Source organism: Alternaria conjuncta (genome assembly GCF_024043145.1).
Source record: "Alternaria conjuncta strain BMP 0040 chromosome Unknown scaffold_14, whole genome shotgun sequence".
Taxonomy (NCBI): Eukaryota; Fungi; Ascomycota; class Dothideomycetes; order Pleosporales; family Pleosporaceae; genus Alternaria; species Alternaria conjuncta.
Window position 1 is genome coordinate 66,717 of NW_026250103.1, and position 22,168 is coordinate 88,884.

Genomic DNA, 22,168 nt, shown 5'->3' on the forward strand with positions numbered 1-22,168 from the left:
CGAAAACTCTGGGGCCTACACTGACGCCAGACCTTCCGATTCGTTCGTTTTATCATAGTATAGTCTGCAGATCTGTGCAGGATTTTGTTGTCTGAGGCACTCTGCTTGCTATGATCTGTGAGAAGCTTGAGAGAAATAAGCTTCGACCAGATTCAACAAAGAGCAGAGGCAAGTCGAGTTGTGGGCACAACCAGCACTAATTCGATGTGTGATGTATGTGGCTGATATGCTATATAGCCGGACCTTCCTAATAGCCCGGTATATTCCTGGAGGTAGTGATCCTAGTGGCTGTCGATTGGAAACTACGAGTAGCGTGGTGGAGGGGGAGGCATTCGCCCAAGGCTTACATCTCGTGTCAGTGCGCACAGGGCTCTACACGCGCAGAGTACTGCAGGTTCAGTCACATAGCTTCACGGAACGCGGCATAGAACGTTTTCTGCCGCATTCGCTAGTGGGCATGACGGACGACGCTCATATGCATAGAGACTTGGGTCAGCGGTGCAACGTTCATGCCAGGTCGGACGCCACAGACCATCAGCGCATTGCTTGTTCTTCGCGTAGATAACCCTGAAGGGTAAAGCCGACATCTCGTAACTGCAAGTCAGCATATGTGGCGTCGCTGGAGTAAGGAAGTATTGACTGCGCAATGAGGAAAGGCGATAATACAATACTCATCCGAATCACCGAGGGTCTGTTATCAAAGACCCGATTAGGTATAGCCTCCACGGTGGCTGGTAGTAGACATCTGGAAAATTCAGGCTCCGGCTCGTGGGTCGCCCGAGGCTACGGCCCTGGTGGATCTTCAGGAACGTGGCCGGCTATCTTTGGGAGCGGAACGTGGGTAGTGTAGCAACACCGGCAGTGTCTCCGAATGCGCGAAGGTCGCGAACGGCTGTTGTTGAGGTCTGACGGACGATGGGCTGGACTGAGATGAGGGTGATGCGATACGCGCTCCGGGTGCCGTGACTGGATGACAGCCGCACGCTAGTCCAGAAACAGCCAAAGCGTGGTGCAAATATAGCCCATAACGGTCGCTCATCCCGGCAGCGTCGGCATCACTGTGCGGTAGGGCTGTGCCTCTACTCGCTCAACCCCTGCGGGTTTTTTCGCTGATGCTACTGTCGGGCTGCTCACGCTATCGACAGCTCGTACGTAGAGCGGAGCCCTTCACATGGCGAGATGTTACTTCGTGTTGACAAAGTGGAGACGGCATCGACGTCAGCCATCATGGAAGCGTATAGACTCTGGGGACTACGGTATATAACTTTCATTCCATCTCAACTATCATACTCATCCACCAACCATCACCTTCGCTTTCCTACAACATTCCTACACCAACACTCGCTACGGTGTCCTCACAAAAGTCTTCTAATACTTAATACCATCTCGACAACTTCCAGATCAATCACCTAGGACTCAAATCAGCAATACCATCAAGATGCGTTACTCTTACGTTGCTGCTACCCTCGTCGGCTCGGCCTTGGCCATGCCTCAATACGGCTACTCAGCGGTTGTCCCCACTGGATACCAGCCTGCACCAACTTCTTCAAAGCCGTATGAAGCAGCATCCACTCCCAGTGCTTACCACGCCTCGACTCCCTCTTCCAAGCCGTACGAAGCGTCCACACCTAGCAGTGAGGTTCACTACCCAGCTAGCACACCGGTCTACGAGGCATCCACCCCTCCCGCTTACAGCGCATCCACTCCTGCCACAAGCTCATCGGTATACCATGCTTCGACTCCAGTCTACAGCGCGTCTGTCCCCGCCTACAGCGCTTCCAAGCCCGCTGAGAGCTCGTCGGTCTACCACGCCTCCACCCCTGTCTACAGCGCGTCTACTCCCATTTACAGCGCTTCCAAGCCAGCTGAGAGCTCGTCGGTTTACCACGCCTCCACCCCGGTCTACAGCGCGTCGACTCCTGCAGTGAGCTCGTCCGCATACCACGCCTCCACTCCAGTCTACAGCGCTTCTGTCCCCGTCTACAGTGCTTCCAAGCCTGCCGAGAGCACTCCGGTCTACCATGCTTCAACTCCCATCTACAGTGCCTCCAAGCCTGTCTACAGCGCATCTCACCCAGCCTACAGTGCCTCCACCCCCGTCTACCACGCCTCTTCCTACGGAACTGGTTACGTCAAGCCTACTCCTAAGCCTTCATCGGCTGTCGAGTACCCCCACAGCGACATCACGACCACGCTCACCTCCACCCACACAGCTTGGGTGCCATGCAGCACCTCTGTTGGCCACGGAGAGCACTCCAGCGTCATCTACTCAACCTACTTGACCCCAACCTACAACACTGTCACTGTGACATCGACCATCCACGGCTCGAAGCCCACATCCGACATGCCCGTCTACCCAGCTGAGACTCCTTCGGCCCACCAGCCCACTTACCCTGCTGGAACTCCTGAGGCTCCCAAGCCCACGTACCCAGCAGGCACTCCTGAGGCTCCCAAGCCATCCCACCCAGCCGAGACTCACCCCGCTGGAACTCCTGAGGCTCCCAAGCCAACCTACCCAGCAGGCACCCCCGAGGCCCCCAAGCCTACATACCCCGCTGGAACTCCCGAGGCCCCTAAGCCAACCTACGCTGTCGGTGTCCCTCCCGCTCCTCAGTGCCCTGCCCAGGTCACGGTCACCAAAACTGAGCACGTAGTCGAGACCAAGACCGTCACTGTCGGTGGAGCTTACACTCCCGGCCCAGCCCCTTCTGCCTACCCAGAGGGTATGAAGCCATCCACTCCTGCGGAGCACTACTCGGAGGCCCCTAAGCCATCAGAGTCCGGAAAGCCATACCCAGTCGGCCCCAAGCCTTCAGCTTCCACCAAACCCTACCCTGTTGGTCCCAAGCCTTCTTCTGAGGTCAAGCCTCCCTACCCTTCCTCCGGTAGCTCGATCCACTACAGTGCTTCGTCCGCGCCTTACCCAATCCACACTCCCTCCTCCTCCAAGGCCTACCCCACCGCGTACCCTACCGCTTCGTCATCCACTAAGGAGTACCCGGCTGCCACCCCTTCATCCTCCAAGGGCTACCCAGTTGCCACACCCTCTTCTTCCACCAAGGAGTACCCAGCTGCCACCCCCTCCTCGTCCACTAAGGAGTACCCCGCTGCCACCCCTTCAAGCTCGGCGGCTCACTACCCCGTGAACACTCCTTCGTCCTCGAAGGTGACCCCCCAGCCCACCGGCTACGTCGCCTACCCCCACTACTAAGCTACTCCGGTAGCTTGAGCAGTTCTCTTCACTTATAAAGCAAAGATTTTGGGCGGCCTAGGTGTTTTGACGGCAAAACAATTGCTGTAGCTCTTCTGTCTTAGAGCCTTCATTCCCTCGCCTTGTATAGCTCCAGCGTTTTAGTTCTGCTTTATCATGGGTTTCACGCGTTTGGATTTTCCTCTTCAACTGTTTATATTGAACGAACAACTGGTATAGAATGGTTACGACGGGCACGAGCTTAGTAGTAGTAGACAGAAATTATGACCAACTTTTGTCACTCCTTCAAAAGTGCTCGCTCACATCTCCTCGTGAATAGACTGATGGCGTTGAAGCTCTTGCAACACCAGCATCAAGCCCGACCCTCCATGTACCCAATGACGTCAGCAAAACTACTCACACAATATTTCTCAGATACTAGCACTGGCTGGCGCAAAAGAGCCAACAACGCGCTTATGCACGTACAATCAATCTATGCAACCCCGTACTCGTGTTACCAGCGACGTTGCCGCATTCGGCAGTCTTCCCGCGCAATCGATAGTCTATCTCGTATCAGTGCGCGCGAACATTTCTTTCACATCGTCAACCCACGAACATGCATCGTGAAATGCACGCATGATGCTTTCCATCGAATCCTGCGATAAGACACTGCGGGTGACTCCGTATTTCTGGATATGAGACGAATGACCGACATTTGGCACCGACATGCTCAAAATTTGCTCATCCAAGCAAGCTTTCATGTTGAGAGACTTGTTCGGCTAGTCGATAGAGCGGGATGACTGCCTGCGATGGCGTGGACGAACACTGTTCGTTGTCATCGGCGGTCGTAAAGACTTGTGTGTACTAGGGTGTAGCCAATACTCGCTGAAGTTTATCGGCTGGACGGCATGTCTAGACAGACTCAACAAGTGTACTAGCAAGGTACACACTAGGAGACAGCTTGAATTTATATTTTCTTCAGCGATCAAGATAGGCAGAAGGATCGAGGGTTATCAGTAGAAGACCTTCGTAGAGTAATGGCTTACAGCAGGAAGTAAAGAGGATGGCGCACTGAACGCCGTCGAGCGCGATAAGCGTTTGATATGACTGATAGAAGGGAGATGTAGTTGCTTTGAGGCATTGGACTGGGATAATTGACCAGTCATCGTTTGGCTCATCCCCGTTCTTTCCGTCTCTTGCAAACTCAATACCAATGACACTGATGATGCCTACAAGCTTCATCAAATGGCAGGGATGAAAATTTCAGGAGGAGATCTCCCACAAACTGCGATAAACGGTGACTCAGGTCGACGTCCTTCCGCGTCTTCGATGCTAGACATATCATCGAAATAGTGGTCCGTAAGTCCATAAGGATGCGACCAGTTGTGGTTTTGTTATACCGAGCGTGAGATGCTACGTCCAAGAAACAAACCAGAAAAGCCGACTTGCACAGTCATTCCGGTGGGAACAAAGCCTTCACGTCCTGAATTCTGGCGCGAAGATTGTGGTAAAGTTGATGGGCGACGAAGACTTATTCGATGGGAGAACCATCCCTATGGCCAGATCCATGTGATCATATCGCCGCTCCGAGATCAAAACAACCCAGTGGATTCGTTGACACAGATACAAAAGTAGTTGTGAGTTGGCTGCCCGAATGTCGCAAGGCTGAAGTTGTGACGATGGAGTGAGGCAACGAGGGCCTTCCATGTCGCCCGTGCGTCATCGCCACGATTTCCCCAGCCTCCGTTAGCGCCTTTTCGTCGCATCGTCACCGTCTCGACGCGCCAGATGTCGCCCTGAAGTGCGCAAATCCGGCGCGTCCATCTAGCGCAACCGCAGAATCAGCGCGAACATATCACGACACACTCGAAACATGGACGATCCGTCTTCACAACTCCACCTCGAGATCCGCGACGCCGTCGTTCGCGCGCTCGCAACGCGCCGGCCCATCCTCCACCACCTGAACGCCGACTCGTCTTGGCTGCTTCAGATACCGCGTCCAGCGAACGCCGTCAAACACGGGAGCCGGGTATACTACAATGTCTTAATAGATCCATGGTTCGTCGGTGGACAGAGCGATGTCGCGAAATGGTTCAGCCAGCAATTCCACGCGACGGAGAGCGCCGTGAAGAGCATTGCCGAGGTGGAGGAGTTGGCACGACAGGTGGAAATAATGGCTGGAGGACTGCGACTAGGCAGAGGAAGGAGCAAAAAGAGGAAGGTGGAAGAGGTGGATGAGGAGAGTTATGTGGACTGCGTGGCTGTTAGCCATGAATTCACCGACCATTGCCATAAGGAGACGCTTTTAGAGGTTCATCGTGATGTGCCTGTGCTCGCGACAGAGGTATGTCGTCACACGACATGATCAAGGGTAATATGAGCTGACAAGTACCGCAGCAAGCAGCCAACCTCATATCCTCCTGGAACCACTTCCGCACCGTAATAACAACACCCACCTTCGCCGACCACTCCGACTGGCACGACTACAGTCTCTCCCCGCTCCCCTCATGGCTCAGCATATCGCGTCTCACAGCGTCCGGAGACTCTCTCTACCTCCACTCCGCGCTCCTGATAACCTTCGCCACGCATCCCTTCCTGTCGACAGCGACGCCTAAGAAGCGTCTCTCTACACTCAGTATAAATGGCGATGGAGCGGAAGAACTATCGTCTAATATCAACGGCGAAGAAGCGGAATGTGTAATCTACACACCACATGGCATCCCTCACGAAGCCCTTAGCCCAATCGCTACAGCCGATCCACCACTACATACCCTCGCTTTCCTACACGGCCTCCACGATGTCTCTATATCCTCTGCCCAGCAACTCAACCTCGGCGCAAAGAACGGCATTCTCGCACAACGCACACTCCGAGCAAAGTACTGGGTCGCAACACATGACGAGGTGAAAAAGGGAGGAGGCCTGATAAGTTGGTTCCTCCGCAGAAAGGTGTGGACAGTGGAAGACGCATTGAAAGAGGCCAGAGCACAAGATGGGGATGTCTTTGAAGATGTGCACTTTCAGGGTATGAAGAATGGAGAGAGTAGGGTTTTGGAGTAATAAGAACCGTTTCTTTTTGGAGGGAAGGTGAAGATTGGCTGTAAGTAATTTGTTTTGGTCCCGAGTATATACCCAATTTCGCGAAGCAGGGCCGAATCAAGGCATTTTCCAGATCATCGACGTATGCAACACGCTCGCAGTACTCTTCCACCTCAACCTAGGGAAAAACTAAACAGGTCTGCAGCCTACGTTTTTGTACTTGCAGCCTACATCAACATAAAAACATGCAAAGTAGGAGATCTAACGTTGATGTAGGCTCTAGGCCTGTTCAGTTATTTTCTTGTATGAGGTGCTTCCACTGACTGAGAGGGTAATCGCTACCGTGGGCTCAGATCATAGTTGCTTCGCACAGCCCCGCAAGCTGGCCCCGGATCCTCTGCCTCCACTTCCCCTTTCGCTATTTTCTCTTCGAGGATTCTTCGTTCCTCGTTGAATCGATTTCTCACTGCAATACGCTCGTTCTTAGTACTTGGAGGTGGTAAGACACCAGGGAGTGGATTGAACCATTGTCTAGAGAAGGCATCAGCTTATTGCCACGTCATACCGCACCACTTACTCTTTCGGCGTATTCCTGCCGTCCACGCCACGGAAGCGGTCTTCAGTCGCCTGACTCCAGTCGTGGCGATCAAGGTACGCCTTCAATAGGAACGGTAACATGGGCTGTGCATCATAGACCTCTATGTCATTTGGCTCGTCATCCGGTGCTGGCACCCTACGGAGGGTCCTGCAGATGCCGTCACAGCCTATTTGGCGGAAGCACTTGAGATCTGCTGGGCGTTTCATCGTTGCGGAGAACTCGGCGAGCGCAGCTTTGCCCTTCGAAGGGTCTGCAGGGCCCGCTTCGTGGACGCCGGTCTTCTTTGGATGGGGTTGTGGCGTAGACATGCTGATGTGTAGAGATATCGATGCTGTTGAACGCAGATATGAGGGGTGTTGCTATTGCGGCACAGGCGCACAATATGAGGGGAATGTGCTGACTTTATGAACAGGTCTGCAGACTACATTAAGTTAAAAACTTGCGAAGTAGGTGACTAAACGTGGATGTAGGCTCTAGACCTGTTTATTGATTTTCTTGTCCAAGGCAATAGCCATCTTGTAGAAGTCTCTAGGCAGCTTAACAGCGGACGAGCGCGAGCATGCGACAACGTAGGCTACTGTTTAATCTTCGCCCGCCCACACTTTCCTTGTTGTGCCGAGAACTTGTCAGTTTTTGGGGAGGCTGATAGATGCTGCATACCTAGGTAGCTGTTCAAGAGGGCACATACCGCAGTCTCGGCATGAATAATCACTCAACATACGTTTGACTAATTGGTATCCAAATTCATCTTCACGGCGATTGGGAGATTGCACGTCATGGGTAAAACTATCTATCAGTTGTCCACAACGGGAATTCCAGGCCGAGAACTCGAAGTAGCTTCGTCTACGTGCGGTGTTAGGAGTGTGTATAGCACCACAGTCACACGTAGTCATGCACGTGAACGTCTCAAAAATGTGTTCGGAAGATAGCGCGACTAATGCGCTGATGCATATTAAGGAAGAAGGCTCATAGTATACTACATGAAGATCAAGATCCCATTTTTCCATCCATCGTCGCTTCGCATAAAAGAACAAATCAAGAGGGGCTCCTTGCCACCAACGCCATTACTATGCAATGCTCATCTCTTTGTGATGATGTTCCAACAAGCCCGAAGTAAAGGGGGAATGAAGAAGGTAGTCGCTGGGGGAAAAACAAACAATGTCGCCAATCTTGTGGGAATATATAGGTACACGTGTATGGAGGTGTCAACGGAAACAGGGGTAAGGTGAACAAACAGATGCAAGCAAAGTGATCGAATCCGTGGATGCAGGTGATGAGCTAGACGCTCAACCCCACGGTTCGTAGAATGGGTATGAATGTCGACATGGACAAGGTCGCTTACTGTGATTTAGGTACACACTCTGTGTACTTCGCTGCAAGTTCCTGTGCAATCTCAGGCGTCTTGACTGCGTAAAGAACAGACTGGAGTCCGCCTTCCTTGGCAGGCTTGGTCGCCATGACCATCTTCTTGCTACCGCCAGTGACGGTGGCAGGCAGCGCAGGTAGGATCTGGTAGTTGACTGGGGTGGCACCGCTCGGGATGCGCACTCGCACAGAGCATTTGCCCGTCTGCTTGTCCTTGAGGATCCAGAGCGGGCCCTTCGCGATGTTCGTCCAGCCCTTCTCTCCCTCCTGGTGTTTGGCGAGTACGACTTCGGTGTGGAAGACAATGTCGTAAGTGTTGAGCTCATCCTCAGTCAACTTGGTCAAGTCAATCTGTTCTTGCTTGCCGCCCTCTTCGTCATCCTCTGCTGCAGATGCGGCACTGGTATCACCAGCTTCAGAGAGAGGCGTGTTTGCGCGCGAAGAGAATACAGACGAGGTCACGGAGTTACCGCCGGATGGAGCGAAAAGCGAAGATCCACCTGTGGACGGGGCGAAATTGAAGATCGAGCTGGGTGGTGGTTTCGCCGGCGTTGTGGAGAACTCGCCAGCACCAGGCGTAGCAGGTTGGAAGTTGAATTTGGGTGCAGTGTCCTTCTTCTCAGTAGCAGGAGCTCCGCCAAACTTGATCGGAGTACCCGCCTTGAAAGTCTGATCGCCGGCAAACGTGTCGGTCTTCGGCGGCGCGGTCTTGGATGCAGCACCGAAATCGAAGAACTGGAAAGGTTTGTTGGAAGGAGTGGTAGTACCGTTACTCTGTCCGAACAGAGAAGAGGCGCCACTGTTCTCCTTCTCTGCCTCGGAATCATTATCCCTGGTGATCCTTGAGAATAAGCTGCCCTTGGAACTTGACTCCTGCTGATTGTGCTGTTGGGTATCTTCGGATTCGGTCTCCGATGCATCGACGGAGCGCTTCGGAGGCGAAGGCGGCTCTGCTGACCCAGCATTGTCTTGTTGTTGGTCGTCGTCATCCGACTCTTCCTGGTTGCTGGAAGAAGGACCTGATAGGTGGCCGAAGATGTTGGGGGATGATGCTTGCGACGTGGAGGCATTGAAAACCGATTGACTGCCTGTAGACGGCGCCGGGCTGGGAGCTTTGGGAGTGGAAACTCCGCTCTTAGGCTTCAAAAGTCCAGTGAACGGGTTCTCCTTGGGTGAAGTGCTTCCAGAACTACCAGGTATCACAAATTTGGTCGAGGCAGCAATCTCCTTCTCTTTAGCGAGACGCTCAGCCTCCGCCTTGTCGTACCTGGCAGACCACTCCTCCTTGGTCTCATCATCTGAGTCGTAGTCCTCGTCCATAGCCTTCCTCTTGCGTTCTGCGGCGAGTTCCTCGTAAGTCTTCGCGGTCTTAGTGAACTGAGCCATAAAGCCGCCTGCCGGAGCACTGCCGAAGTTCGGCTTGAAACCAGCAGAACCTGATGTACTGGTGGAGGAAGCACCGAAGCTTGGCTTGAAGCCAGACGAGGCTGCCGAAGTTTCTGCACCGTTAGTGGTGGGAACTGAGGGCTTGAAACCGAAACTGGGAGTCGATGCAGCTGGCTGCGAGGGCTCGGTGGCGGGCTTTTCAGCTGTCTTTGGGGCGAACAGGCTTGTCGATGACGCTGGCGCAGGTGTGGAGGGCTTGTTTCCGATCGCCTTGGCAAACATGTTTGATGTCGCCGTGGCTGGGGCACTGAGCTTCGGTGTAGAAGCCGAGAGCTGCGGAGTCGGACCAGCAGGTGCTTCCGTCGCACGAGCTCGCTTGGAAGGGGATGGATCGCGGACTTCGTGGCTGTCATCGTTGACCTTGCGCTTCGTGGACAAGCTTGATTCATTGCCGGTGATACCTCGTCCGGCTGCACGTTGCTTCTTCACGTTGTCGATCTTCTTCTTAATGTCGACCGCATGCTGGTAGTGCCAAAGCGACACGCTTGACCAGTCTGCCGTGGGAGGAAGGTTGCTCAGCTGTTGTCGGTACTTTTCGTTCAACATTTGCAGTTGAGCAGTCAGATCGGATATCTGCTTCAGTAGACCGTCGCTGGTCTGCGCGCGAACGGCACCTGGAACAGCCCAGTCTTTGGGAACGTGCACCTTGGGAACCTTGGGCATCTCAGGTGTCTGCGATTCTCCCCTCGACTCGGAGGTAGTACCGTTGAAGATCGATGTGGCCGGCGCAGGGGAGGGTTGCGAGGGTTCCTTCGAAGCGCTGAACAAGTTGGGACGATCTGTCGAAGGTTTGGGCAAGGAGGCAAAGGGGTTGGAAGCCCCAGGTGCAGCCTTGGGTGTTTCTGATGCCGATGTCGATGCAGGGGGGAAGCTTGACTGTGGCTTTTTGAACAAATTGCTGGAATTGTTGTTCTCGGGCTGGAACGTTTGGGAGAAGAGACCAGAGCTGGTTTTGGGCTGAGCAGCAGTGAACATGCCGCCTTGCGACTTCTCCACGTCGGCTGTCTTCGCTGGCTGTGGTGTGCTGAACGGCTGGAATAGACTTGACTTTGGCGCTTCGGGAGCCTTCACTGTTGCTGCGCCCGCATCCTTGTTGGCACCAAATATGCTGAAACCTGAACTGCTTCCTGTAGTGGTAGGTGTGTCGGCTGGCTTGGGAAGTGCCGCGAACGGGTTGGACTTGGGGGTATCGGCAGAAAGGCTGCTGCCAGACTCTTCAGGCTTCTTGAGGCTGCTGAACAGGTTTGTGGGTGCAGCTGCTCCAGAAGACGTGTTTTCGGCGGTCGGGAGGTTTGCGAACGGATTGCTGGACGGAGCAGAACCAAAGAGGTTTGTCGGAGGGGCGCTTGACGTCGTGCTGTCAGACTTCTGTGTATTCGCGCCGAAGTTGAATAGATTCGACGCAGGAGCGGTGGCCGTCGCATTTGGCGTGCCTTGCGCGCTCGTACTCAAGCCTCCAAAGAAGTTGTTCTGCTTCGGCGTTTCCGAGGTACCCTCCGTCTTCTGTGCGTTGGAACCGAAACCACCAAACATGTTGTTCTGAGGCGCAGCCGCCTGCTTGGAGGCATCTTCCTTCTGCGCATTGGCGCCAAAACCACCGAACGTGCTTGGTTGTGAAGGCGCCGTTGATTGTGTTGAGTTGCCAAATCCGCTGAAAATACCGCTCGTCGCCGGCGTACTCGCGGTGTTCGAGGCTGTCGTCGTTGCGGCGCCGAATGTGAAGGGTGTGGATGCGGGAGCGGCGGTGCTCGTAGCGTTTGGGGCGCCGCTGGTGGTGCCAAACATGCCACCGGGGGCAGCACTCGATGTGCCAAACATACCACCTGAGGTCGCAGCGCTAGATGTACCAAACATTCCGCCGGAAGAAGCGGCGGTGGATGTACCGAACATGCCTCCTGATGATGGTGCAGCACTCGATGTTCCAAACATGCCTCCAGCAGGCGCAGCGCTGGACGTCCCAAACATACCGCCTGTGGGAGCTGAACTGGTAGTGCCGAACATACCGCCTGATGAGGCTGCGCTTGTGGTGTTGTTCTGGCCTAGGCCGCCAAAGGGATTACTTTGCGTCTGGTCGTTGTTGCCGAACATAGACGAGCCCCCAAATGCGGGCGCAGGCGTGCTGCCATTGGTCGCGGGTCCCGAGTTGGCCGTCGCGAATGGATTTGCACCTCCAGCTGTGAAGTTGAAGCCCGCAGACGAGGGCGGTGTAGGGTTGAAGCCTGTGCCCTGGTTGCTTCCTCCGAACGCTGGAAAGGACGAAGCAGCGAAGTTGTTGCTCGGGGCAGCGGACTGCGCGGGTGGGAAGCTGTTGGTCGCGCCGCCGCCGAAGGCATTGCCGCCACCGAAGCCGTTCGCGCCGTTGCTCGCGGGAGCGGGTGTTGAGGCACCGAAGCCAAATGCGTTTTGTTGTGGTGCGCCAAAGTTCGCGCTCTGTGATAGACCCTGGTGAGCGCGTGCGTTAGCAAAGGCCTGCATCCTGCGTTGCAAATCGCGTCGCCCTTTCGGGGTGTGGCGGCTGGTCGACATGCTTGCGCAGCCGTCGGGGGTGCGGTGGGGAGTGTGGTGTTGTGGTTGGGGTACTCACGGAGGTGGCGCCTGCTGGTCGTCGGGCTTTCGCGGTCTTGATTCTGGGGGACAAAGAGTCAGCACGCGACAGACAAAGCGCATCGTGACTAGAGAGGTCTGGGATAGACTCCAAGCGATGACTGGTGAAGGTGACTTACTTGCGGGCTGCCAGCTGTGCTGCCGTCGCCTTCTGGGGCACATCCGCGACTTCATCGCGATCGTCGTAGGGGTTTTCGGGCCTCCCCTGGTCAAAAATGTTGCCCCGCTTATTGGACGACATGGTCGCGATCACTCGAGGAGTCTGAAAGTGATGGATGCGGTCGGTGGCTGGTTGGGATGGTTATAACTCCATGGGACGCGCGTGGTGGATGAAGATGGTGCTGAGATGTTTTTGATGTTGGTAGGGAAGTTGCGACCCGTGCTCGACGTCAGGGTGGGCCTTGTCCATTGCCCAGCAACGCCGGGACTTTCTCTCACCCTGACAAACTAGCCCTGCCAGAGAATAGCAACACCGCATTCAAAGGACTGACTTCTACTTCCATGTGCATATTCACAAACTTTTACCACTACTACATGTTCCCTCACTCATATCCAACGCCTCTTGTCGGGTAAAGCCACAACCTGCCTTGCAGCACTATCGAATACAAATTTTTCGATGAGCCTAAACCGATTCAGATGCTGACTACTCTCGAGCACATTCGTCATCTTGTCGATGCTCGAAACGCGTCCAATATTGTGGCACCGCGTTGAATGGTAGCGCATCGCGTTGTGACACAACTAAGAAAAGAAGGTTGCCCAGAATGCATTACACGCAGCATTCTGACATGAATTCGATAGGTCATAAGGCGTCTTTCCTCGTGATCGTATCCTTCAAGGTGATGTCTCTCCAATGTGATACATCGTTGATGGCGGAACGCGTGCTGGCTCCCGATATGCGTAGCGTGAAGGTTCCAAGATTTCAAGGTGCATGCTGTTGGTGCAAGACCGGCCAGAGGAATCACAGTTTTTGTCCGTATGGGTGTTGTCATACATACTTGACTCTCAAAATCGAGGAACGGTGCACGTGTGGTATCGCTTGAAAGTGTTAGAGAGGAGATGGTTGGACAAGAGTGAGGGGTAAAAGATGTGTTTCATCCCAGGGTGTTTCAGGCGGGCCGCGGTGAAGAGTGCGCACGTGAGGAGGTACTTGAGGGCTTTTGTGGGCCAGGCCTTCTCTCGTCACATGCATACTGCGTTGATAACAGCCTTGAATGTCTGATGTGGCTTGGGCTAGGTCCAGGATTGGTACTGCGGGGTAAGAGTATCGTGAGATATCAGCCAATTCCACGATGGGCGGAGCACTTGCATGGCTGAGTCGTGCGGGCTATGAGAATCTAGGTCAGCTTCAGCTTTGCAGCATCTCCGCGCCTCGAACCGACTCGTGGCCTCTAGTGATGAAATGCTGCGCGTTCTGAGCTGCTGTGCCACTAGATTGCGCGGTGTTGATGCGCGACGGGGCATACGGGGCGGGGCGAAAGAGGAGCGAGATGGAGGTAGCGGTACGGAAAGCGCTGAGGCATATCGTCGGACGGCACGGTAGCACTCTATTCCGTGGCTCACGAGCGGTGAGGCTCCCCCAGCCAGTCATATTGCTATCTCGTTCCAAGCAGGCGGCGATTCCGCTTCAGCCGGTCTCCTCTCCTAGGTGTACCTCCACCATCCTGCATCTACTAGAGAAGACGCTCACGGCAGCGAGCGCATATAAGCACCCAGGCCCCTAAACGCCGTGGGCGTCTGCGTCTCGAGGTGATGCTCCTCTTATCACCCCCGGCAACATAAATCTCTCACCTACTCTCCCACCGCCTAGCCGTCTAGGCGCTTAGAGCTGGGGCCGGCTGCCTTGATCTGAGCGTTCGCAGCTAGTCGGACCAGTCCACGGGTTCCAGCAACCAAGAAACCAAGGAAGCGTCTGCCGGCTAGAGAGGAAACCGCCGTCTTGTCTACGCCATCGCTACCCCGGATCCCGCGCACGAGTTGACACCTTCGTTTCGTCACCATTTTGTGGGCGCTTGACAGCCGCGGAACCATCGGAAGATTGCCGCCAGTCCTGGTCCTGACGTTGGCTTGGTGATGTGCTATTGCGTGCAACAACCACCTGCGCCGATCTCTCCTGGTCTACTTACAGCGTACTTTGACATGCGCCGATAACACGCGCGAGCACTCACTCCGCCCACGATGTCCAACCGGCATGCGCGTCTCCATAAACGAGGCTACTCAGCCTCCGCTGTATCGAGTCCGCGCCCTCTGAGCCCCGTTGCTGACTACGATGTCGTTACCTTTAACCGTTCAGACACGCCCAAGGTCTACGAAGAATCTTGGATAGAGACACAACGCCCCATGCCGTCTGCGACTTCCTCCCACCAGCTCAAGATCAAGCCTTACCTGCGCAAGCTCTCGTCCAAGGAGACCAGCGGGCTCGATCTATCACGCCCTGCTGCCGAGAACGACCTCACCGGTCTGGGTATTTCAGAATATGGCGCCCACTCACGGTCCATATCCGATGTTTCTTTTTCGCCCGTCAACGGCCGCCACAGACACAATCGCTCCACATCCAACACCTCGCAGTTCTCCTCGTCGTCTGGTCTGCAGCGGCCGACGCCCCTGCCTGCCATCCGCCAGACTCCGCAGCCATACACACCGCCAATAGCCCACTCGTCGCCGCCATCAATTCTCGGGAGCGAGCACGAGGGCGATGATATCATGTCGGACGACGAGTTCCGCTTGAGACAAAACGCGTATGAACCCGCGCGCAGATCCGGTTCCATCTCCTCGGCACAGGGAACATCCCTACGCATCCACACCAACAACTCGTCCACCCGCCTTGCTGGCAGCTACTCCCAGTCGTCCGTCTCGCTCACCTCTCCGATTGCCCAACCCAGGGCGCGTGGTGACACGCTCAAGTCCATCGACACCACCTCGCCCAGTTCGCGTACCTCCTTCGATCAGACCTACCGCTTTATCCGCGGCGGCCGTGACTCCCCCGTAGACCCAGCCTCGAGAGCTGCCTCCATTCGTGCTGCGCGACAGAAGTTCGAGGAGGAGCAGCGAGCCAAGGAGCGAAAGTACGAAAAGGTGGCACACAAGCAGCAGGAACGCGACTACCGCAAGCAGCAGAAGAAGGAGGATCACCAACGTCGCAAGTCAGAGACGCTCGACCGATCAGAGATAAACCGCACGCGCACTGTATCCACCGACTATGAGAAGACGCCACGACCCTCGATAGCCGGACGCCCTTCAGTGGGTGGACGCCAATATTCAGACCACCGTGAGGCGCACTCCAACTCGCTGCCAAAGCTTGTGGCAACCGTCGACCCCGAGAAAGCAGCCGTCTTTTCCTCTACGCCCAAAGTCACCAAAAGCCGAGCTGCGAAGGGTACGTGGCAGCGTTTCGTAATCTGGCTCAAGACTCGACTGCTGCGCATGTCTGGAAAGTAGGCCGCATGCACCGCCACAGACACGCGCAGCGGATGTGGGCAACCTAGCCGCGTAAGCAGTCGCCTTAGGTGCCACCCCGCTACCTCTAACCCCGATGCCCTACACACCCCTCTCACTTGGCCCGACACTTGAGCAGATTGGTTTTGCATCTTATCCTTATACCCCATTCTTTCTTGCATATATTCTTTCGTGTTTTTAGCATGGCGTTTGGTTTGGGATTACGGCCTTTTTCATGATACATGCTCCTCCCATGCTTATGCTATACATCTTGCGAGCATCTTCAGAGACTTAGCATTCTCCCTTTGGGCGCATTGGTAGAGATTTGCTTTGCTTACTTGCTTTTCACCATATCTTACACACTCATCACTTGGACATGCACAGGCGTTGGATACGCTCTGGGTACCTCTCTCAAGGCCAGCACTATGTGTCTGGCGGCGTTGCGAGAATTTGGGTACGGCGACTGGGTTTGCTTTCGGTATAACACGCTCTGGTTTCGGCCATCGAGCTTCTCAAATGCATTTTATCCTTATCGAATCTCCATCGACTACATCTGATGCTTGCCTTTGTTCGGATGTCGTAATTTGACAGGCTTACACGTGATGACGCATCTTTCTAACAGACCCCGATGTCGTGATATTTGCCAGTAATTGCTCAGTGTGAGATTATGCATGCACGCTTCTCCACTACCACAGACAATGCTCATCACTGGTTGCGACATGCATAGCGAACTCTTGGCGGTCTCTTAAGTCCGGGATTTACCCGCGCAGCATCATCGTTCAGCTCACATGCAAAGCTTTCCCCGCTTTTGTCGCATCGACGCCTACGACATGAATCACCGTCAATTGTAGTCGCAATGCCTCTACGAAGCCTGCCACGAGGCTCATTCGCCGTAAGAGGCGCAACGGGAGGAGCGCTATGGCGGACTTGCGGAGCTGGTGCGGGAGTCGGAAGGATAACGCAGAGGCGATGGGCGAGCGAAAGAAAACCGATGGGCAGAGAGGACGAAAAGCCATTCTACCTGCAACTCAATGAGAGTATCTACGAGCGTGTACAGAAAGAGAAGGCCGAGCAGATCCAGATCCAGTCATTACAGCAAAGAACGGCAAGAGGACAATTCTTTGCGACGGTGTTTGGTACCAGCAGTTCATACACCCTATTTGTCGCATATACTAACAGTTGAGTAGCATGTCTTATGACCGCAAGCATCGGCTACTACTATGGCCAGATGATGCCTCCAATCGCAGACACGAGTTCGACCGCACCACTCGAGACCTTCAATCCTCCCAAGCACAATATTTCAGAGGCAAACATGGAAGCTGCGTGGACAGACTTCCGCGACATTGTCGGAAAGGAGAACCTCACACTAGATCCCAACGACCTAGAGTCACACAGCGGATCGTCGTGGTCTTCGCATCCCTCTCAACCAGGCGATGTGCCATTCTGCGTTGTGAAGCCAGGCAGCACACAAGAAGTCAGCGCGATCATGAAGGTCTGCCATGAACGCAAGATACCAGTCACTCCATACAGCGGAGGCACAAGTCTGGAGGGTCACTTCGCGGCAACAAAGGGCGGCATATGCATCGACTTCAGCCGCATGGACAAGATTATAAAGCTACACAAGGACGACATGGATGTTGTGGTGCAACCAGCAGTGGGCTGGGAACTTTTGAACGAAGAGCTGTCAAAAGAAGGTCTATTCTTCCCTCCCGACCCAGGTCCAGGCGCAATGATCGGCGGCATGGTCGGGACAGGATGCTCCGGCACCAACGCATACCGTTATGGCACAATGAAGGACTGGGTCGTGTCGCTCACCGTAGTCCTGGCTGATGGAACTGTCATCAAGACGCGACAACGGCCACGAAAGTCTTCCGCTGGATACGACCTTACGCGCATGTTCATCGGTAGCGAAGGCACGTTAGGACTCGTCACAGAAGCTACGCTGAAAGTCATTGTAAAGCCACAACATACTAGTGTAGCCGTATGCGCGTTCCCATCCATTCGCGCAGCAGCAGATTGCGTCTTCAAGGTCGTTGGCGCTGGCGTACCTATTGCTGCCATTGAGATCCTCGATGATGTTCAGATGCAATGTATCAACGACGCGGGACAGACTTCCAAGACCTGGAAGAATGCCCCCACCCTCTTCTTCAAGTTCGCCGGCACACAGAGCTCCGTTAAGGAACAAATTAGCCAGGTGCAAGGTCTTGCCAAGAAGACTGGATCCGTAAGCTTTGAGTTCGCGAAGTCAGAACAAGAGAAGGAGGATCTATGGCAAGCGCGAAAGGAAGCACTCTGGAGCGTCATGGCCAAGGGCGAGGGCAACCCAGACATGGCTGTCTGGACCACAGACGTCGCCGTCCCGATATCCAAGCTGCCACAAATCATCGAAGAGACCAAGGAGAAGATTCGACAGAGTGGACTACTCGCCAGTATCGTAGGACATGTTGGAGACGGAAACTTCCACTGTAGGCCCATGCATTCATCCTCATCTTATGACTCTTTCGCTCACATATCATTCTAGCCATCATCCTCTACAACCGCAACCAGGACTTCGACAAAGCCTCCCACCTCGTCCACGAAATGGTCAAGCGCGCTATCGAACTCGAAGGTACAGCCACAGGTGAACATGGCGTCGGCCTCGTCAAGAGAGACTACCTACCACACGAAGTGGGCCAAACTACTGTGGACGCAATGAGGCAGCTTAAGAAGGCATTCGATCCTCTTTGCTTACTCAACTGCGATAAAGTTGTTCGGACGACACTACCCAAGCAGGGTGAAGTCGCTGAGTGGTAAGGTGTGTGGCCATAAGATCAATTTCCTGTAGGAATATACTTTTCAAGGAGGTCTGCACACTTCGCTATGTATGCGATCATGTATTGCTACTTCTTTTCCAGCCTCAGTCATGTGCTTTCCCTTACCTGCACACTAAACAAACATCCCATACACCCAATACCCAGGGTTCCTCCACGCTCCGTTAAGCCACACTTGCCCCTCTTCATGCTTCCATCCCAGTTTCTGGAAGCCAAGTTTCTCCAATATCTTTACGCTACCAGGATTACCCTCGTCTACTGCTGCTTCGATGTACGTCTTCCCTTTTTGTGGTTCGATTCCGTCGTTGTCTTCTTGAGCGCCCGAGAATGAGGAGGATGAAGATACGAAAGCAGTATAGGCGTTCAGCAGCGCATCACCGGCTTCCGTCGCATACCCCTTTCCCCACGCTGACGGAAACAAGGCGTAACCCAGCACCCTCATGTTGGTCGTTGTGGATGTCGATGGCATTGGGAGCGAAGGACCGCTAGGTTGAAGACGTAGGCTTACGCTGCCTACATGCTTCCCCAGCCCAGTATCATCATCGCTAGTAGACACTGAGTTTGATGTGTCGCCTTTGACGAATACAGAATAAAACATGCTGTCGAGTTCAGGCGCCAATTGCTCTTTCATCCACTCGTAGCTTTCGGAGAGGGAATGCGTGGGCCCGTGCAAACTCCATGCTGTGGCGTCGGGATTCGACCAGTTTTCGTGGAAGAGGCGGACGTGTGGAGATGAAGGGAAGGAGACATCTGTTAAGCGGAGGAGCGTTAGGCGGGGGGTGTGGAGGAGTGCTTCCATGGTTTGAGAGGCTCGGATTGAGATAGCCCTGGAGGTGTGTTTGATCAAAAATCTTGGGAACAGTGGAAAGGCTTATGGAGGCTGATGTACCTGTAGCGGAATAAATACATGTCAGTTGAAAGGAGTCACGTCAAGAATGTATGAGTCAATGGCGCTTAGTCTTGATGATAAAGCTTTTCCTGTGGATATGGGAGGTACGAATGACGTTGGCTCTAACGACGTCTCGCATAGTCGCCCACCCACATTCGAAGAAAGACCTAAACACCCTGCAGTCTACATTAGTGTTCAAATACAAGTTAGCAAAGTCTGAACGCAATGTAGACTTCTAGGTTGTTTACATCCATCATCCCCCATAGGTAGATGTTCATCCTTTTCCTTAGATGGCGTGCGCCCACATTTGAAAGTCTGCCAGTATGTGGGAATTTGTTCGTATGGTTTGTGTAAAAAGTGTTGAGCTTGTGAGATGCCCAGGTGCCCCGGTGGCTATCAGACTGTAGTCACGTGAAGACGCGAGAACGTGTCGACTAGCGCGCTTTCCCAACGGCATCTCACTTTCCTTCTTCGGCTCTTCACTTGAACACACCAGAATCAGATTTCGCGACAAATTCCGTCCAACACACAGTCATGCATTGATACATCCCTTCCTTGTCCTTGCAGAAAAAGATCACATTACGCGACAACCTCGGTCGTCAAGTTTTTTGGCCATACCGGCTTATCGACACCATTTCCTCGCGTGCCTATACTGTACCCCAACTTGACATTTCCCTGTGGATATTGGATGATGGGCTTGACCCCCTTGACATCTTTGCCGATCGCGCCCGCATGTCGCATCTCAAAGAAATCGGGTTTGAAGAGCACGGATCCCGAATTCTCGAATAGCATCTTCATGTAGCGCGGCAACGTATACTGCATGTTGTGGTAATGGCGGAATACTTGGCGGCCATTGCGAGTCCAAACATCTTCCCAGACATCTGTAGGATAGGTGCCGACGCTGTTTACCAGCCATTGGGAGTAGTAGTTCAAGGCAATCTGTAGAAGTTAGCGTCCACAACGCTACCGAACGGTGGAGCTGACTTACATCAACTTTGTAGGAACCACCTTCAGTACCCCTTCGGATTATCGCATTCAAGACCGCGATCACGCCAGAAGTACCAGTGCAGAAGTCGCTGTTGGGGAAAACTGGTGTAACAGGCTCGTCATTGCCCATGGCTCGTCCAAACTCCATAGAGACGCCACAGCATGCGTCAGAGATTTGTTGCCACCCGCTGCGATACGACCAAGGACCATACCAGCCATAGCAGTTCTCCCGCACAACAATGAGACCTCGCTCTCGATCTTTCGTCAGGTCGAGTAGGCCTTCAGGAGAGAAACCATATTTGTCCAGCACACCAGGCCGATAGCCTTGTACTACGACATCGGCTTCTCGGACTAAAGTACGCAGCTTCTCTCTGTCCTCTTCTTTCCGGAAATCCAGATGCGAGTTCCACTTTCCCCAGCTGAGATCGACGTGTAGCATGGACATATCGGTGACATGCTCTGCTGTTACTCGCATCACCGAAGCACCCAACTCAGCGAGACCTCTGGTTAGAGCCGGAGCAGCGATAACACGGGTCAGATCGACGACTTTGAGACCTGCAAGAGGCCTCTTTGCGCCAGTTTCCGGGCTATCTGGCCACCAACACGCCGGTTGTTTCGCATTCTTGACATCGTGGATCTCGTAGAGGCCTACGTGGGCATTTGCTTTTCCATGTTCGCTATTCCTGAACTCCTCGGTTGTCCAGCAGATGGTACCGGCTTGCTTGTAGACGTCTGACGCCAACCTTTGCATCTCGTCGGATTCAATGCCTGCTAGCTTCTCTTCGTACGGTTTCCATGGATCCTCCGACTCAGCTATGTCCATGTCATGCGGTAACCCAACACTCTCTTGTGTGGGTTCAGGGTTCATGGAGCCATGTAAATGGAAGTACCTTCCATCTTTGCAACGGTAGATGTTCGTAGCCGCCACGCGATACGGAGTCCTACTAGTATCATGCAGATCGCAGTTCTTGAAATATCTATTGTATGCGTCCGATCCACTCGCGAATGGTTTCGTCAAGAACTCGATGTGCTCGCCATCGGGATCGATGACGTTCAATAGGATCGACATGAAGAAGAGTTGCGCATGGTCGCTTCACCGAAACGTGTTAGCTACTCAATGGCAACAACTCCTTATGATAGAAGCACGTTATACAAGAAGAAACCCGAACAGGCCTGCTGCCTACATTGACATGGAAACCTACAAGATAGGTGACCTAGCGTTAATGTAGGCTGTAGGCCTGTTCGGTTTTATCTTGATTAGCGTGGAAGCTCGGATATTTCAACTTACGTATCTATGACAGCGTCTTGGGGTTCCAGTCCATATTTCTGCTTCAAAAGGACGTTGATCATGGCGGCTTCCAGCCCCTTGAGTGCCGAGATGCTTTCGGCGAAGCGCCAGTTGATCGGTATACTGGGCTTATCGGTGCCTTTGAATTGGACTTTCTTTGCGCATTCTGCGATGTCGGTGGGTAATGTTGGAGCAATGAGGGGATTGCTCAATATGCCCTTCTCGAAGATGTGTTGGGTTTCGCGAGGGACAGAGTAGTCCTTCTGGCTACCATTTGTGCCGGTAGTATGGCCGTTCGTCATAGTGTTTGACATTTTAAATAGTTGTAGAGCCTTGAATTCGACTTGAGAGAACTAAGATTGTGGCTACGAGACGAGGATAGCATGAGCTTTATCGTTTGCGCTGTCCGAAACACGTCCCACTCGACCCCATCAGCTACTTGGTCGCCTTGTAACATGGTGCCAGCAACGCCAATCGGCGCACCAGTTCCATCGTCCTAGTTGTCACCGGTCTTACTCAAGCA

The 22,168-nt window shown here is 53.8% G+C and overlaps 7 protein-coding genes across 7 annotated transcripts; 4 read left to right on the forward strand and 3 right to left on the reverse strand.

Moving 5' to 3' along the window:
* Positions 1-1,438: 1,438 nt before the first annotated feature.
* On the forward strand, positions 1,439-3,211 carry J4E85_008637 (uncharacterized protein; the record flags this gene model as incomplete). The annotated part of the gene is made up of 1 exon (XM_051472861.1): positions 1,439-3,211. The coding sequence occupies one exon, from the start codon at positions 1,439-1,441 to the stop codon at positions 3,209-3,211; it is 1,773 nt and encodes a 590-aa protein (XP_051323081.1).
* Positions 3,212-5,063: 1,852 nt separating this feature from the next.
* J4E85_008638 (uncharacterized protein) lies at positions 5,064-6,247 on the forward strand (the record flags this gene model as incomplete). The annotated part of the gene is made up of 2 exons (XM_051472862.1): positions 5,064-5,534; positions 5,588-6,247. The coding sequence occupies 2 exons, from the start codon at positions 5,064-5,066 to the stop codon at positions 6,245-6,247; spliced, it is 1,131 nt and encodes a 376-aa protein (XP_051323082.1).
* A 317-nt stretch (positions 6,248-6,564) lies between these two features.
* On the reverse strand, positions 6,565-7,132 carry J4E85_008639 (uncharacterized protein; the record flags this gene model as incomplete). Its single annotated transcript, XM_051472863.1, has 2 exons — positions 6,565-6,757; positions 6,804-7,132. The coding sequence occupies 2 exons, from the start codon at positions 7,130-7,132 to the stop codon at positions 6,565-6,567; spliced, it is 522 nt and encodes a 173-aa protein (XP_051323083.1).
* A 1,030-nt stretch (positions 7,133-8,162) lies between these two features.
* J4E85_008640 (uncharacterized protein) lies at positions 8,163-12,480 on the reverse strand (the record flags this gene model as incomplete). The annotated part of the gene is made up of 3 exons (XM_051472864.1): positions 8,163-12,077; positions 12,220-12,262; positions 12,359-12,480. The coding sequence occupies 3 exons, from the start codon at positions 12,478-12,480 to the stop codon at positions 8,163-8,165; spliced, it is 4,080 nt and encodes a 1,359-aa protein (XP_051323084.1).
* Positions 12,481-14,414: 1,934 nt separating this feature from the next.
* Positions 14,415-15,674, forward strand: J4E85_008641 (uncharacterized protein; the record flags this gene model as incomplete). The annotated part of the gene is made up of 1 exon (XM_051472865.1): positions 14,415-15,674. The coding sequence occupies one exon, from the start codon at positions 14,415-14,417 to the stop codon at positions 15,672-15,674; it is 1,260 nt and encodes a 419-aa protein (XP_051323085.1).
* Positions 15,675-16,527: 853 nt separating this feature from the next.
* Positions 16,528-18,464, forward strand: J4E85_008642 (uncharacterized protein; the record flags this gene model as incomplete). The annotated part of the gene is made up of 3 exons (XM_051472866.1): positions 16,528-16,807; positions 16,859-18,136; positions 18,193-18,464. 3 exons carry the CDS (start codon positions 16,528-16,530, stop codon positions 18,462-18,464), a joined length of 1,830 nt encoding a protein of 609 aa, XP_051323086.1.
* Positions 18,465-19,949: 1,485 nt separating this feature from the next.
* J4E85_008643 (uncharacterized protein) lies at positions 19,950-21,959 on the reverse strand (the record flags this gene model as incomplete). Its single annotated transcript, XM_051472867.1, has 3 exons — positions 19,950-20,309; positions 20,359-21,448; positions 21,646-21,959. 3 exons carry the CDS (start codon positions 21,957-21,959, stop codon positions 19,950-19,952), a joined length of 1,764 nt encoding a protein of 587 aa, XP_051323087.1.
* Between the last annotated feature and the right edge of the window lie 209 nt (positions 21,960-22,168).